The sequence below is a fragment of the Thermobia domestica genome, chromosome 4 (assembly GCF_964235325.1).
Source record: "Thermobia domestica chromosome 4, izTheDome1.hap1.1, whole genome shotgun sequence".
NCBI classification, from domain to species: domain Eukaryota; kingdom Metazoa; phylum Arthropoda; class Insecta; order Zygentoma; family Lepismatidae; genus Thermobia; species Thermobia domestica.
Window position 1 is genome coordinate 235945421 of NC_137457.1, and position 15404 is coordinate 235960824.

Below are 15404 nucleotides of genomic sequence, written 5' to 3' on the forward strand. Positions count from 1 at the left end.
AATGCAATATTTTGCTCCAATTTCCAGTTCCTTGATTCAGCTGTTCTCCTACTAATCTTGTTATTCCCTCTGCAATCGTGCTGTGCTACTCCAAAAATTCCCTCGAAAACATTATTGCCAGTATACACAAAACCGAACATAATTTTGTTTTTTGCTTATATTTTTATTATTTTATTATATTTTTTGGAAATATCTCCTTAGATGGATTGCTTTCTATTATCTCCACGTACTAATAACTGAATTTTACCAATAAACATATGGAAAATGGAATAATTGCGAAAAATTGTGAGTTACAGTATACGCGCAATATTTTTTGCGCATGGGAGTACCTCCTTATGTTTCTCTGAACTAAATGGCTGCCTGGGGGCTGTTTACAAATTATAAACAGTATGGTGCTGCTACCTGGAGGTATTTAGTGACACTTTATTTTTTGTCCACAGACGTGACCTATTTCTATGGTTACAGCTATTAAACCTAAAATTCAGTGAGCATGAAAACTAAGTTTAACTTTACGGTCCCGAAAAACGTTTTTCAAATGTTTCTTCAATCCAAAAATGTACGCTAACCACTTAGGTTTACGTTAATGTGTGAAATATAAAACTGGAAACAAACAAAAAACAGGAGTAGTGACAGTCCACAGACGTGACAAATCACACTCTGTAAACAACATTTGAACAGTATAAAAATATGTTTATCTCAGTTTTAGTTCATATGTTTTCTATCAGTTATATTCAGTTTTTTTTTAATATTAAATTATTCTTTTTAAATCTTTAATTTTCATAATAAAAAACAGATACATAAATTCCTGATTTTTCTGAGAATGACCCACAAACTCCTTTGTCTACAAACAGATTTGCACGACAAAATAAGTCATGAAATGACTCCTGTTGTTCAATGTCCTTATCACTAATTTCTGGATGATAGAAATATATACAAAAAAAGTAACTCTTCAACGGTACTTATACTTTTTCGAAAAGAAAGTAAACACAGGAGAACAGCTCTGGCAGTATGTGTGGTCTGGTACATACAAACACAATTTGTGCAACAATTTAATAATCATCGTGTTGTTTGCTTGGGCACTGTCACCGAACAGTTTCCAATGGAGGTCACTCCGGCCTCACTTGTGTAATTCTTTGCAACAGACGTTTCAGAATTCCATATAAAAGGCCTCAGTAGTACTTTGATCTCTCGCTACAATTTCCCAGCGAACAATTCCTTAGACATCGTAAAAAACAATCAAGAGCATATTGATTTTCTATTTTGACTGTTGCGATTTTGGGTTTTAGGACCAATCAGGGCCCCTTACACGCAGCACTCTTATGAATGGTTTCCAGATCGTACATGAAAACCCAAGTTTCGTCCTCTCCAATGATGTTCTTCAAAAGAAAACTGGGCTCCCTTTCAACGGCCATTATCTTGTTAAGGTTTGTTTTCCTCAACTCGTAACATTATGTAATATGTTTATAATATGCACTGACCCTTGCACTCCTTGCATTATGCGATAACCGTTGTGTTAAGTTGCACAATGGCACTAATGGCCTTATTTTTGTTCTGTGCAAGTTAAATGGTTAAGCGTTTATTCGACACATTATTTAAAGTTGTTTGAATAATTTATATACAGTACTTGATAATACAGTTGCATCACAGATAAAGTCATATGCCTTAAAACATTTCCTGCTTTGAACAATTATGATTTAATTATTGCTATTATTATTTGTTTTGGACGTTTACAGAATACATAATAGTCGATAATTCACTCTTGGAAGAATAGAAAACGAAATTTTTCTAGTGTATTCGGCCTACACTACATGCTCTGCTATTTCTCTATCTTCAGCTTTCTCTTTTAACTCCCAATATTTTCTTCTAACTTCTAAATCATCGACTAGTTGTGTCTTCTTCAAATTCCTTACTTTTCTCCCATCTTTCCTTCTATGACGGTATAAAGAAGACAATTTCTTCGCAAGATGTGTCCAATCCAATAGGCCTTCCCACGAAGGACGCTGGCTAGAAGCGTTCTGTTCTCTCCTATCCGTTTCAAAATATCTTCATTTTATCTTCTCCATCTTCTGTAATGTCAAAGTCTCTGAACCATACAGTCCAATGCTCCACATACAGCACTTGACCAACATCATCTTTAGTCCAATATTGAGACTGCTGGTTAGGAGTGATCTTTTCTTGATGAAGCATCTTTGTCTATGGCTATTCTTGGCCTAATCTCCTTGGTACAGTAAGTGTGTCTAGTCAAAAATATTTCCCAGGTAATTGAAATTATCGACCTCTTCAAGTTCTCTTTGGTCTACTCTGACCCGTAAAGGCGTGTTTCCACGGGATATTTTCATGACTTTCGATATTTCGATGTTGATTTCCACTCCATATAGTTTTTCAGTGTCAACTATTTTGTCAATCATCCTCCGTAGTCTTTCTTCGATTCTAGCTATAATAACCATATCATCTACATACCTGATCTTGTTAATGATCTGCCAATCTTGAAATCTCCAATTCCCACTAATGTTTCCTTCATTAAATATTCACTGTAAATGTTGAATAATTGAGGCGATATATTACATACTTGTCTGACTCCTCTTCCAATCTTCACACTATTAGTTTCTCCTTCATTCAAGCGCAACTTCACTTGTCCTACGTACAAGCTGCGAATGAGTGGTCGATGTCTCCAGTTGATTCTCATTTTTAAAATATTTTTAGAAGTTTGCTTCAATTGACTCGGTCGAAAGCTTTTCACAACTCTTCCTTTACATCAAGAACTCGTTCTGATATAATTCTCAACCCAGTAGCATCTCTGGTGCCTTTTCCTTTCCGAAATCCAAATTGATCTTCCTCTAACATCTCTTCTACCTTACTTTTAAGCAGCCTATTTAGTGTGGGTGCAATAATCTTTCAGTGTGGAAAACAAGGCTAATGCTCCTGTGATCGGTGCACTTCTTTGTTTGCTTTTTTTCGGCAATGCAATCATTGTAACATCCAGAAAATCGTTTGGCTATTCTCCCGTTCGGTAGATCTTGTTAATAAATGAAGTCAGTATTTTCACTGCATTGTCTTCTAATCATTTGGGCAAATCTGCTGGTATGTCGTAGTCTCCAGTGGCCTTCCTTCTTCGAATCTTTGACGGCTTGTACGACTTCACTTCTCAATATGCTGGATCCTTTTTCTTCATCATCTACCTCTTCCTCTGCTTCAATTGCAACATCTTTGTGGCGGTTCTTTTGATCATACAGTTTCTTTATGTATTTCTCCCAAATTCTAAGGATTCTTTGATGGTCAGTGACTACATGACCTTGTTGATCTTTGATTCCAAACGTGCATATTAGCTTTCTCTCCTAATTCTTTTGCTTTCTGATACATCAGATCATATCTGCCGCGCCACTGAAATTCCATTATTTCTTCACATATCTTTTCCATGTCCTTTTCTTTGGTTTTGTCTATCTCTCATCTCAATTCATTATCTAATCTTCAGTATTCTTTGATGTCCGTGTCTTTCGCCCTTCTGCGTTCCTCCATCTTCTTAAGCATCGCTTTAGTTACCCATGGTTTTCTTGGTACTCTTTTCATCATCCCAATATTATTGTGGAGTGTATCAAGTAGAATCTGTTTAATTTTCTCCCAACTACGTTCTACATTGGCGACCATATTGCCCATTGCACAGAATTTTCTTTCAATCCATCTTTCACATCTCTGTCCATACTTCTTAGTCGCACTAAGTTTCATTTTCGATTTCTCTCAAGCCACAAAATATGCGAAGCGATCAGGCATTTTTGTGTCAGTGATTTGCTTATTTACGTTAACCAAGATGGCAAATTTTAACTCACTTCCGTACAGTAGTTGTTAACATACACTCTCTAGGCGCTCCACTTATTCCATGATTATCAGTTCAAGTCCCATTGTTTAGAAAACTCTTTTTATTTCTTTTTTTTTAAAGCTTGTTTCTTTCTTTTCGTTTAAGAACAATCTTTTTCTTCAAATATGTTTCTTAATTATTCGCTTCATTCTACTTTATTTCAATATTTGAAAAAATTCAGAATTATGTCTTTAAAAATGTTAAAAATATCACGAATTTTATAAAAAGAGGAAACTTCATTTCTAGTTACCGTCATAAACGGGAAAGGAAACTTAAATATTTGAAACTTTAATTAACACATGACCAAAATTAAGTTAAACATTAATAAAATAAAACATTTACTCCGAATAATCTTTGCACGTAATATGTAGAAAATGGACAGAAATGAAATGAATTTTTTAAGTTTCACGTCCCACGGTTATGCCGGTTAGGCTAAAGGAGACGGTGATTATGAGAAATGAATGAAATGGTGGCATGAAGAAAGTGGGAGGAAACGGGAGAACCACGAGCACCGTTTGTCCACCACAAAGTCCACACGGCGCGAGCTGGGATCGAACCAGGGACCCCAAGCACCGAAGATGGACAATCTACCACTGAGCCATCGCGCCCCCCTACAAAAAGGACAGAAAACTATTGATTGTCGATTAAAAGTACAGTAGGGATAATTCTCAACCAAAGTAGAAAATTCACCCTTTGCTTCATAAAGGTAATAAGCATTTTACAAAACCAATTGTAGAGAAATAATTTGATTACGTTTACTGAGTGAATGTAGGTTAGTGGCGCTTCTTGATTTGGAGTCCGCAAGTTCGAATTTCGACACCAAGCACACTAACTAGAGACTTTTCAGTTCCACCAGGCGAATGCCGGAATACCCTTAATACGTAAGCCTTGGCAAACTTTTTTAAAAGTTTATTCCTTTGTTGTTATTGTTTGAGTGTAAAATTACCCTTTTGCTCCACTTAAGATCTTTCTGATAAATAAACAAATAAAATACATATAACATATAATACAATCATCTTGGCTTAATAGCTGATTCAGTGCGAAACTAAAGTTAAAAAAACATTATTACGAGCAGTTATACTAATAACTGAGGAGAGTAGTTAAGTTATTTATCTAACTAAACGGTTGCAAATAAGTGTGAATACAACATTGTACCCTCAAATACATTATTAATTTCCAAACTTTTCCCGCTAACTAGAGCGCGCGCCTTTCGTGTATATGGCTCTGGGTTCGATTCCCGATGGAATAACAGAAAAATTTAATTTAATTTTCATTCCTTTTCCTTAACTGTAAGCTTTCTTAGCCTTAAGCGCATAACCGTCAGACGTTAAATTAACATAATTTCATTCCATTTTTCATTTCAATAATTACCAATGATTTCAGTCTTAGTCATCATTGCTGTGATCGTGTTATATATGATCATCTGACCTACAAGTGGCTTTTCGCAGTTGGCCCAAATTTGAATCTGATGTTTTAAGATAATATGATCTGGTTTGTTCAAAGAGTCGACACTTATTTGTAATAATTTCCTATCTACCATTTACAGGGTGTCTACTAAAATTCCAAAATGAAATTTCGTGATATTTTCTTTACCAAACCATAAAATTCCGGAAGATTCAAAAACTAATAACAGTACCTATATTGCTATATTCTTCAGCACTTATCTAGGCTGCTTCCTGGAGCGATAGAAACTTGGTGTTTTCTCACAGTTGAATAAACTGGTTAGATGCGTAGGTGACTTCGGCGATGCGATTTGCATCGCCACTACCCAATGATGTCAGCTGAAAAACAGTCTCAAGAGCGAATTTAGGTGCGAATTACGCCGAATTTTCATGCATGCGATAGAACCGTGCTTTGCTTGCGATTTGGTAATGTCTAAATTCGACCATAGACCTTTTTGGTGGTGAATTTTGACGTTTTATAGAACAAAATATTAAATTCTCTACTTATATTTGTACAGATAAAAAAAATCGTGACCAAAAGCTAAATTTTGTGACTTTTTCTTGACTTTCCTGACCGATAGACATCCTACATTACTATGCGAAAAGCCGTTTATTCTTTAAGGCATTATCTGCGTGACATCTTCTGGCCAGTTCTACGTTATATGCCGTGCCTATGTGTTCTGCAGCTTGTTTAGCAATGTGCTCTTAATAAATAAAGCCAATTTTACTTCCTACATGTCGACCACACAAATCAAGTATATAGACAAATGTCTTCAGAGAAGTCGCATTTACCATGTGTCATTCACTACAGACGAACTTCCTATTATGCAATTTCGATTGGTGGCGGAAGCAAGTGTTTTATACAGAGAATTGGCGCTGTCAGAGAACAAGGGAATGAAGTCCATTTTTGGTATTTCGAATATAATTTACCTACTTGAACCTCTTTTCATAGCTTCAAAGATTCATATCAAGATATTGTAAATAACTATTACAGGATAAAAAAAAATGTCAATTTTTCTGTGTACTTAAGCGTTTCTTTATGAACTTTATATCTATTTTCGTCAAAGCTGATCTGACTCGATTTCCTTGTGCTCTGAACGTGCCAGTTGTCTTACTGAATACCGTATTAGAAAATGAAGATATGTTTACTTTTCTACTTTATATTAAGATGTGAATGAACTGATTTTTCTGCGGGCGATTCAGTAACTAGGCACTATTTGTGGATTTGTAATAGCTCCTAATTTTCTTATTATTTCAGTCTCACACATTATCATCTAACATACTTATAAATTAGTTGCTGAAAGTTTAACGTCTCCTAGCAACACTGTGGCTTTATAAGGCCTGGACCTACAGCTTAACGCGGAATGCGCAACAAATGCACTTCTACCGAGAATGAATCCGAAGTTACAGCACTTTTTTCACCAGGATACCATTTAGCCGCAAGTGAATGTAGCATACATTAACGAACATTTAAATCCGCTTATACCTGAACTATTTCTGAATTTACTTTGTAGCACTCACATGCGATTCAATTTACATATTCTATTTACGACGATAAAGTACATACAACAAGGATGAATAGTATAATCTACAAATAAGAATGCATTTCATATTTGTATTCCTTGACAGAAATGTAGAAAGTTTCTAGATTTATTCATTTTATTTAATAGCAGAAATATCCGTCCATCGAACGGGAAGAATAAGTTTATTGTAAAATATTTGGAAGGTTTATCTGAATCTTCTTTCCCACTTTAGGATGCGTATTTGAATCAAAGTGAACTGATTAAAACTAAACTCAAACTAAGGATTATGTTCGAAAGAGATTTCGTTATCGCAATGCAGACAAAGTCTATTTCATTTTCTCAATATACTATTTGAATGCCCATTCTAGACACAAGAAGATTAGATTTACAGAAAATATCTGGAAAGTATCTTTAAGCACTCTTTTCCCCTTAGGATATGTCTATGAATCAAAGCGAAAAAAACAAAATAGGTCAAATTACAAATCCGTTTTAAACGGTTTAACCATTTTCTGTTTAGATATTTTATGAATAGAAAACTGGAAATTAAAATAATGTAGAAATTAATCTTCTTCTCTTCCTTAAAATCAAAATTTTCGAAAGCGCTGAGACTAGTGTTAACTTTCTCATATACCGAGTTTGACCTAACTTAAGTGGCTTCTGAGATATTAACGTATATATTGAACCCACTCCCCTTTTAGGATAAGCAATGTAACGCAAGTAAATTATAGCAAACGGTTTTGTACCTACGGTAGTCTTCCAAACTACGCGAATTCAATATTTAAAGCAGATCTGCAACTTTCAGCTCAAATAGAAAGATCATGTGAGAAATGGAACCTGTTCGTCTGACGCTGAATCCGTATCAAAATCTGTTTATTGCTGTCTCTCACAAATATTACTATACAGAAATTAATTCTGAAATCGAAAGTTCTGCTATTTCTTACTACTTCCGGTTTTAATAGAAGATTAAAGCTGAGATAAAATCTATTCTTCAGACACTGAATTATTTTATTTATTTTTTTTAAATAGCTTGTCGAATCATACTTCCATTTTCGTTCCATGGGAAATAATATTAAAACTGGTAGTAATATTAGGTTTCCACCATTTCTGGTTGGAATAAAGGAATCAAGTCTGATATGGAAACTATTCTTTCTGTATTGAATCCATGTCACAAACCTGGTTCTAGCTACTAAAGTTTTCTACTATAGTGATCAGCCCTGAAATTGGAAATCACATTTCCACTGTTTTCGGTTTCAATAGAAGTATAAGGAGGAGATAAAACTTATTCTTGGGACACTGAATTCACATGAGACAGCAATAACCCACTACATTTTACCGATTTTGCTCTATGATGATAAATATCGAAATCGGAAGTACGGGTATATATCTACCATTTCAAGTTGTAATAGAGGAATAAAGTCCAAGATTAAACGTACTGATAAAATATAAACTCCAAATTAGAAAACTGTTTATCTATTACTGTTCTGCACTACTGTGATCAGTGTTGAAATACCAAATCATGAATTTCCAACATTTCTGGTTGACAACCAGGGATAAAATTCGAAATGTATGTATTTATTATTTTTTCGGATGGTTCAAATTCCGAAAGACACCTCCTCGCTGTCTCCTATGGAGTTAAACGCGAAGTAACAGTGAATATTTACCGAGTTAAACGGGAAGTAACAGTGAATATTTACCGTTTCCGGTTCTAGTAAAAACACACGGTGGAGAATGGTTTGTAATTTCTTAAGACAATAATCGAATCCAAAAAACTGTTTGTCATTTCTATTAAGATTTTTGTTCTACGGGAATCAACAACGAAGTCGGAAACTATTTGTTTCTACCACTTCCGGCTTGGATAGTGGGTTAAGGAGGAGACTATCCTTGGAAAGATGAATCAACTCCAAAAAATTCACTTCTCGATATCTCTTACCATTTTTGCTCTGGTACCTGTCGACAGACGAAGACTTGCGATATTTAAGCATAGCATAGTTTGCAAGCCTAGAAACCCCGCTCGAGCGAAGTGCAAACTATGTTCATTTCAGACGGTTCAGCCGTGTTCTTGTCAAGATGAGACAGACAATTTCAGAGTTCATGTTTATATTGTAATATCCCACGTGAAGTTGTTTGTAAACAAATACACGCATCAAGTGTTTATAAACACCACCACGTGTTTCATTAAGAGGAATTTCCACCAGGAGGACCTGCAATCACCTGCAGACGACGTTTAGTCCCTCCCACGGAGCAGAAGACAAAATCGCAGCAGAAGCGCCACCGCCACCCAAGGGACGCTATAAATTGGGCAGAAGAATTCAGCTCAGTACCAGTTTTCTGGTGACCCTCCTACTGTCTGCTTCGGGACTTTAGGAGTAACCTATCCCAGGGCCTCTAGTCTGCTACGGGACTACGCTTATCCTTTCTCCTGGCTTTGCCTGATTCGGGGCTCTGTTGGCCATCTAACCTACCCACTGCTTGCTTCGGAGCTTTGGGAACCTAATTCCACTCCACTTTGCCTGCTTCGGGACTCTGTTGGAGATCCTGTCTGCGACCTTACGGTCAAAGACTACCTTTTACTTACCCTTTAAAATAGAGAACAAATTGTATAGTATTCTGTACAAATACTCTTATAGTGGATTTTTATAATAAAAACTGGTAGTGGAAGTCGATTCCGGACACTCTTTTTATTAACTGCTCTACCTCTTCCTTATATGAGACGAAATTACACAAAGTTTTACAATATATTGAGAAAAATACTGTATATCTGTATATTTTAATATCTACGATTATATACTTAGGCTAAAGGAGACGGTGATAATGAGATGGATGATACTGGTACAATGAAAAAATGGAGGAAACGGAAAAACCAGGAGAAAACCCACGCACAGGAGCTGAATTTATAACAAAATTGGGACATATGACCACTTATTGTTAATAAGGAGTTTACATACCAGTTTTCGTCTTCTTAACATGAGTGGATTCTGAGAGACTCATTTTTGACATAAAAAAGTTTTCTCTTCTTTTAGGATACACATTTAAATGAAAGTAACGTGATAAAAAATCCGGCTCGAGAAGCATGTTAGTTATGTTCAAAAATTAATTTTAAATGGTTTAGCCGTTTCTACGTTATTACGTTACAGACAATGTTAACTATAAATTTACACACACACACATAAGTGCCGGTATGCTAGACCTCAGGTTCATAATGGGTTAAAATAATTGCATACCTTTCAGGGTATAATAATAACAATTATTATTATTATTATTAATAATGTCCAGTAACATATCACTGCAGTCTTGTAACTAAAAATTCTTACGTACATATATATAAAGATGCTTTTAAAAGGTTTGATTCTTACATCTTAATTTTATAATACAATAAACGTAATGATAATATTTCTTAGTGATTTGTTTCTTGCTTTTTTTCTTTCTGTAAAGGGGTGAAAGTAAGCTGCTATTGTTTGTTTTTAAAAGGCATCTAGAGTTCCACAAACACAATTTCAATAAGAGCACACACAGAATATACTGTTCTCATAATGTTCTTTAGAATACCAATCATGCTAACAAAATGATGGATAAACTTTGCGGAAAAAATCTAGGGGATATTTTCACTTAATCCTCTTCCTAATAATGAATAAAACCAATTAATTGGATACATTACAATAGGAAATGAGCATAAGCTTCTCTACGGAGAAAGTACAGAGGTGGAGTCCCAACATAAATTTTGTACTGGCTTTCAGTTTAGTCCAACTTCAGCAACAGGCAAATTTTTGGGGATTATTTCGTTTCGGGAGGTCAGTCAGTTGGGAGTTTTCTGTGGAGGAAAAAAAAAAAAACACTGATCGGTTCAGAGCCTTTATAGTTTATATTACCGTGAGAAAAAGGAATGAAAAAAGGGAGATACGAGAACGTGCCAGCGAGCGAGAGTTAGAAGGGCCAAAATATTTCTAGTCCCTGAATACAATCAAGAAGTAACAAAGATTTGCAACTCTTCCTCTAGAAAGAAAAAAAGGAAAACGAAAACAATGGAGAAACTGATCTTCAATAAAACTATATGTTTACTATTTGGTATTTTCGAAGTTTCTCGTCAATCCCTTTTAAAGAACAGGAGTAAATATTCCCTTCTCATTAAAAAGGTGTCGGTACGCCATACCGTTCCGTACTGCCAGAAATAAAACACTATATATATATATATATATATATATATATATATTGGTTCCAATAAATTGATATTCTATTCAAACTCCTTTTGTCGATAGCATTTGACTGTTTAATGAACTGTCAGAACAAATACATTGGATACGCAGTGCGAAATTACACGATAATAGTCGTCACTAGACGAAACAGCAAAATTAACCATCTTCCGGAACTAAACTTACAATTTGCACGACGAATGTGCAATATTGAATATATCCTTTCTTATTACTATTACTAGTATTAAAGCGCGCAAAAGACCATTTCTATTATTAGATGAGACCTGTATTTCTTTGTGTGTTAATTTTCCCAAGAGCACTCGCAAAAATTTCTGAACTTTGATTCAGCGTTTTCATACTTCTGAATTAAACTGTTAGTTAGAACTGAAAGAATAAAAACGGCGCCAACTAGGATGGATGATTGCACGTGACCGTACGGATAAAGATAGTCCTCGATAACTTGATGATTGAGACGATAAAATAGGCCTTAATTGAAAATTTTCTGAAGATTGAATACAGTCGTATTCCCACTTATTTGCTATAGTTTATTTTGAATAAATAATTTCCAGTTAGTCTCATTCATTTAACTGTATAAAGGCTTGTAACAGCATTTTTTTAACTCCATTTCAGTACTCAGACATAATATTGTGCATAACTGCACGGTGTTGTATTATACATAACTGCACTTTATTTATTTATAGAAAAGGCTTTAGATGCAGCTAAAAGGCATTTTACAGGGAAATGTTAACAACAAAAGAACAAAATTTTAAAGGTTTGCTAAGGTTTATGTATTAAGGGCATTCGAGCATTCGCCTGGTGGAACTGAAAAATCACCAGTCAGGATGCTTGTATCGAAATTCAAACCTCGGAATTTCCAATTATGATGCGTCAATGCTAAGAATTCACACTAGTAATCCTACACCTGTATAGGGTTACCTAAAATACGGGTATATTATGCTGTAATTAATTCTATCGCACGCAGAATCTTGTTCTTTATAAAGATGTCTTTTCATCCAAAGTATTCAATTTTATCTGTAAAACTTCCAAAATGTGATGTGGCAAAAGTAAACCAGCACCAAAGAATTATTGGTAATCCTTTAGAGATGCGGGGGCAAAATTAGTGAAAAACAGGGTGATTTACAGAAGAAGTGAGTTGATAGTGGTGAGAAAATATGGTACACAATTTTTTAAAAGCAGTAGGGGACATGTACAAACCGTAAAGGTAAGTGGAAGTGCTTTATGTGAGAAAAAAAAGTGAACTGTTTGTAACGAAGAAAGAAAACAACGTGCACTGCGGGGGCTCTAACACGCCTTAGCTCGCTTGCCAATACTGTATAAATTTAATGGTGATAACCTAATATAACGTATGAAACCATAAAACGACCAGATCGGAATAGAATATCACAAAAAAGTAGGTGAAAAAGCTGGCCCCCACATCGCTAAATAGCCGAATTGTTAATTTTCAACAATTATTTATGCTGGCTCCCTTAAATTTTACATATGCTAAATGGGGTAATGTCATATCGCCCAGCGCGAATCTTTTAGTGACCAATAGGACGGAAATCAGTGAAAGAATTAACAGGTTATGTTTAGCAGAAGGGGGCCAGAAACATGTAAAAAAACACAAAATTTACAGGAGAAATAGACGATGCAAGTACTTAGACTTAACATAACGTAACCAATCTAACCTAACCTAAAGTAACCTAATATAAGCAGAAATAAGCGAAAACCGATCAGTTTTTGGAAAATTATGCTGGACTCCTACACTAACATAATCTGAGAAAACTAACCTAATATGAACAGAAATTACCGAAATTGTAATATATTTTAAAAACAATTGCTGGACCCCTTCTGCTAAACATTAGCCGAATTAACAATTATTTCGAGTGGTATGCCAAAACTTAACCTGCACATTTGCCACTTCTATCATCACTTTGCACTCCCTTTACATAGCACTTAAATTAATCACGTTATCCTTGTACAGTACATTTTACATTTCGAGGTAAAATTATATGTATTGTTATTATGTATGCAATCCTATTTTTAAATCAACTGACATATTTCTTCCTATATTTTACAAATTTTAAAATACGAGAGCACCATAAATCTGCACCGGCCTCTTTTTGAATAGGCCTTGAACTTACCTTAACGACGTTATGCAGATAATGATGAAAAAATAGTGAGATTGCGATCACGACTAATATAAACTGTGAGTATATTAAATTCTTCAGTGCTTCAATTTGGTGTGTCCATAATAAAGCAAAATCCATTTTGTGTTAACTTACACTATTTACGACACACCAAAACACATGAAGATTATATAATCAGTTATCGTCTTGTCTTGAGACCATTATCGGTCAAATAGTTAGGTACACCAGCATTAAAGTTACGTGTGCTACAAATGCAAAACTGTCTGATGTGTACCTCACACGGAGGATTTATGTTTCAGGAACAAAACTGAATAAAATACAGGACACAGTTGGGAAGAAAGCACACATTTGGGAAAAAGATTAAAGTCAGGAAAAGGTCAAAATCGAGAAAGAAATTCAGACAGTGAAAGAGGGCTGAAGGCCAGTAGGACAGGCCAAAAGTTACAGAATAGTGGGAAAAGTAAAATGAAGAAAATTGTAGAAGAGAGAAGGGAATATATGTACATGCAAATGTAAAAACAGAGTGTCAGTATAGTATAGGTGTATGGGAAGGCCCATTCAATTCTCTTCCTCACAGGGCACCCAACAAACGATGCACTCGCCGAAACGGACACTGTCGAACTGTAATTATAGCGCGTCTCACTCTGCAGTACAAAGTAAATGGAGCGCGCTGTTACCACATTTCTTCCGCAGTATGTTTTTTCTGAAGAAAGAACATGACTGAATGAGTGCCTGACTCTGTAAATAAAGCCTTTCTCAAATTGATATATTTGCATCACTTTTGCCATTCCATTTGCGCAAATTCATTTGAAACGTCCAATTGGAGGGTACGAAACAAAAGTCTAATAATTGTGTGTTAGGTAGAGGGTTTCCTGTTATGATGGTTTATAAATCGTTTCAATAAAAGTTTAATGGCAGAAATTCGAAATCGAGAGACGAATAGAAAACATACGATTGCAATAAATAGCAGGCTAAACTGTTTCACACAGAAATTTCCTATACCGATTGTGCGGCAAGCTAAGAAATAGCAATGAGTATGATACTGTTACTGAACCTGGATAAGAGTGTTGGAGTAGGAGTGATCGTAATATATGACGAGAAAATATGACGTATGAAAATGCTCATTTGTCTGTGTACGCAAAATATCCACAAAACTAATTTAGTTTGTCAAACAAAAGTTACATTGTAAAGAATATTGTGAAGGCGGCTGCTCCCCACTTCCGATGGTTTAGATCTGATTTTCCCAGCGGAACAACAGTATGATGTTTAACAAGTACCAGGAGGTCTAAATGGAACGTCGAACTATAATAGAAATTATAAATGCATTTGTGAATATAAACGAAAGATTTGTAAATTTAAAATTAAAAAAAGAAGAAAAGAACGCATAGTTAATGCCTTTTAATCACTTCCGCTACTTCCGCTTAAAGGTGAAATCACTTCCATGTATTCAGTCTGTAGCTGAAAACCCAAAGAGCATGTATGGAATAAACCCGAAATGTAAACGTGAAATAAAAGCAAGGATTGGAATAGAGATAGATAGAAGCCTTTAGGAGGAAAGAAAGTGTTTTGTGCCACCTTGAATAAAGAGTTGAGAAAAAGACTCATAAAATCTTTCGTGTGGAGTATTGTACTGTAAGGGTCAGAAGCATGGTCATCATAAAAAAAAAAAAAAAAGATTTAAAACGACTGGAAGCTTTTGCAATGTGAGTGTGGAGGAGAATGGAGAGAATTAGCTGGGTCTAACGAAAAACGAATAAGAGAGTATTAGAAATGGTGGGGGTCAAAAGAACAACTTTAGATAATTAAGAAAAGAAAGAGAAACTGATTGTGACATTGGCTAAGAAGAAAGTGTATCATGAGGATGGTGCTAGACGGTATGGTGACAGGTAAAAGAGGGAAGGGACAAAGGAAACTACAATTACTGGACGATATCAAAATAGAAAAATCACACGTGAAGACGAAGAGGTTAACGTAAGACCGTGAATCATTGATGCTTCTCAGTGGCAGCAAGTGCCTTGCCAAAAATGGCAGAACACCTATGATGATGATGATGATGGTGATGATAAAGTGTAATGGTGAATAGACACTGAACCTCGTGGTTGGCAAGATGGCGTAGAATGTTTTACATCATAGAGCGTCATGCTCTTTAACTATTTCAATTTAATTATTAACAACAATTTCCATTCTGGACATAATATAGTGCATTACAATTTTTATAGTGTTTTACATAATTTTTTGTATGTTCTACG

General features: G+C 35.2%; 1 protein-coding gene across 2 annotated transcripts in view; it reads right to left on the reverse strand.

Annotated features, from left to right (window-relative positions):
* Positions 1 to 13356, reverse strand: part of Hydr1 (abhydrolase domain containing Hydr1) — a 107139-nt gene extending 93783 nt beyond the window's left edge. Inside the window, exon 1 of one of the 2 annotated variants that reach the window (XM_081755597.1) lies at positions 13150 to 13354. In XM_081755597.1, coding sequence (XP_081611723.1) covers positions 13150 to 13275 — 126 coding nt within the window. In that variant the 5' untranslated portion in view covers positions 13276 to 13354. Of the gene's footprint in view, positions 1 to 13149 lie in introns of both variants that reach the window. The other variant, XM_081755598.1, reaches the window with a different exon arrangement.
* Positions 13357 to 15404: the final 2048 nt, after the last annotated feature.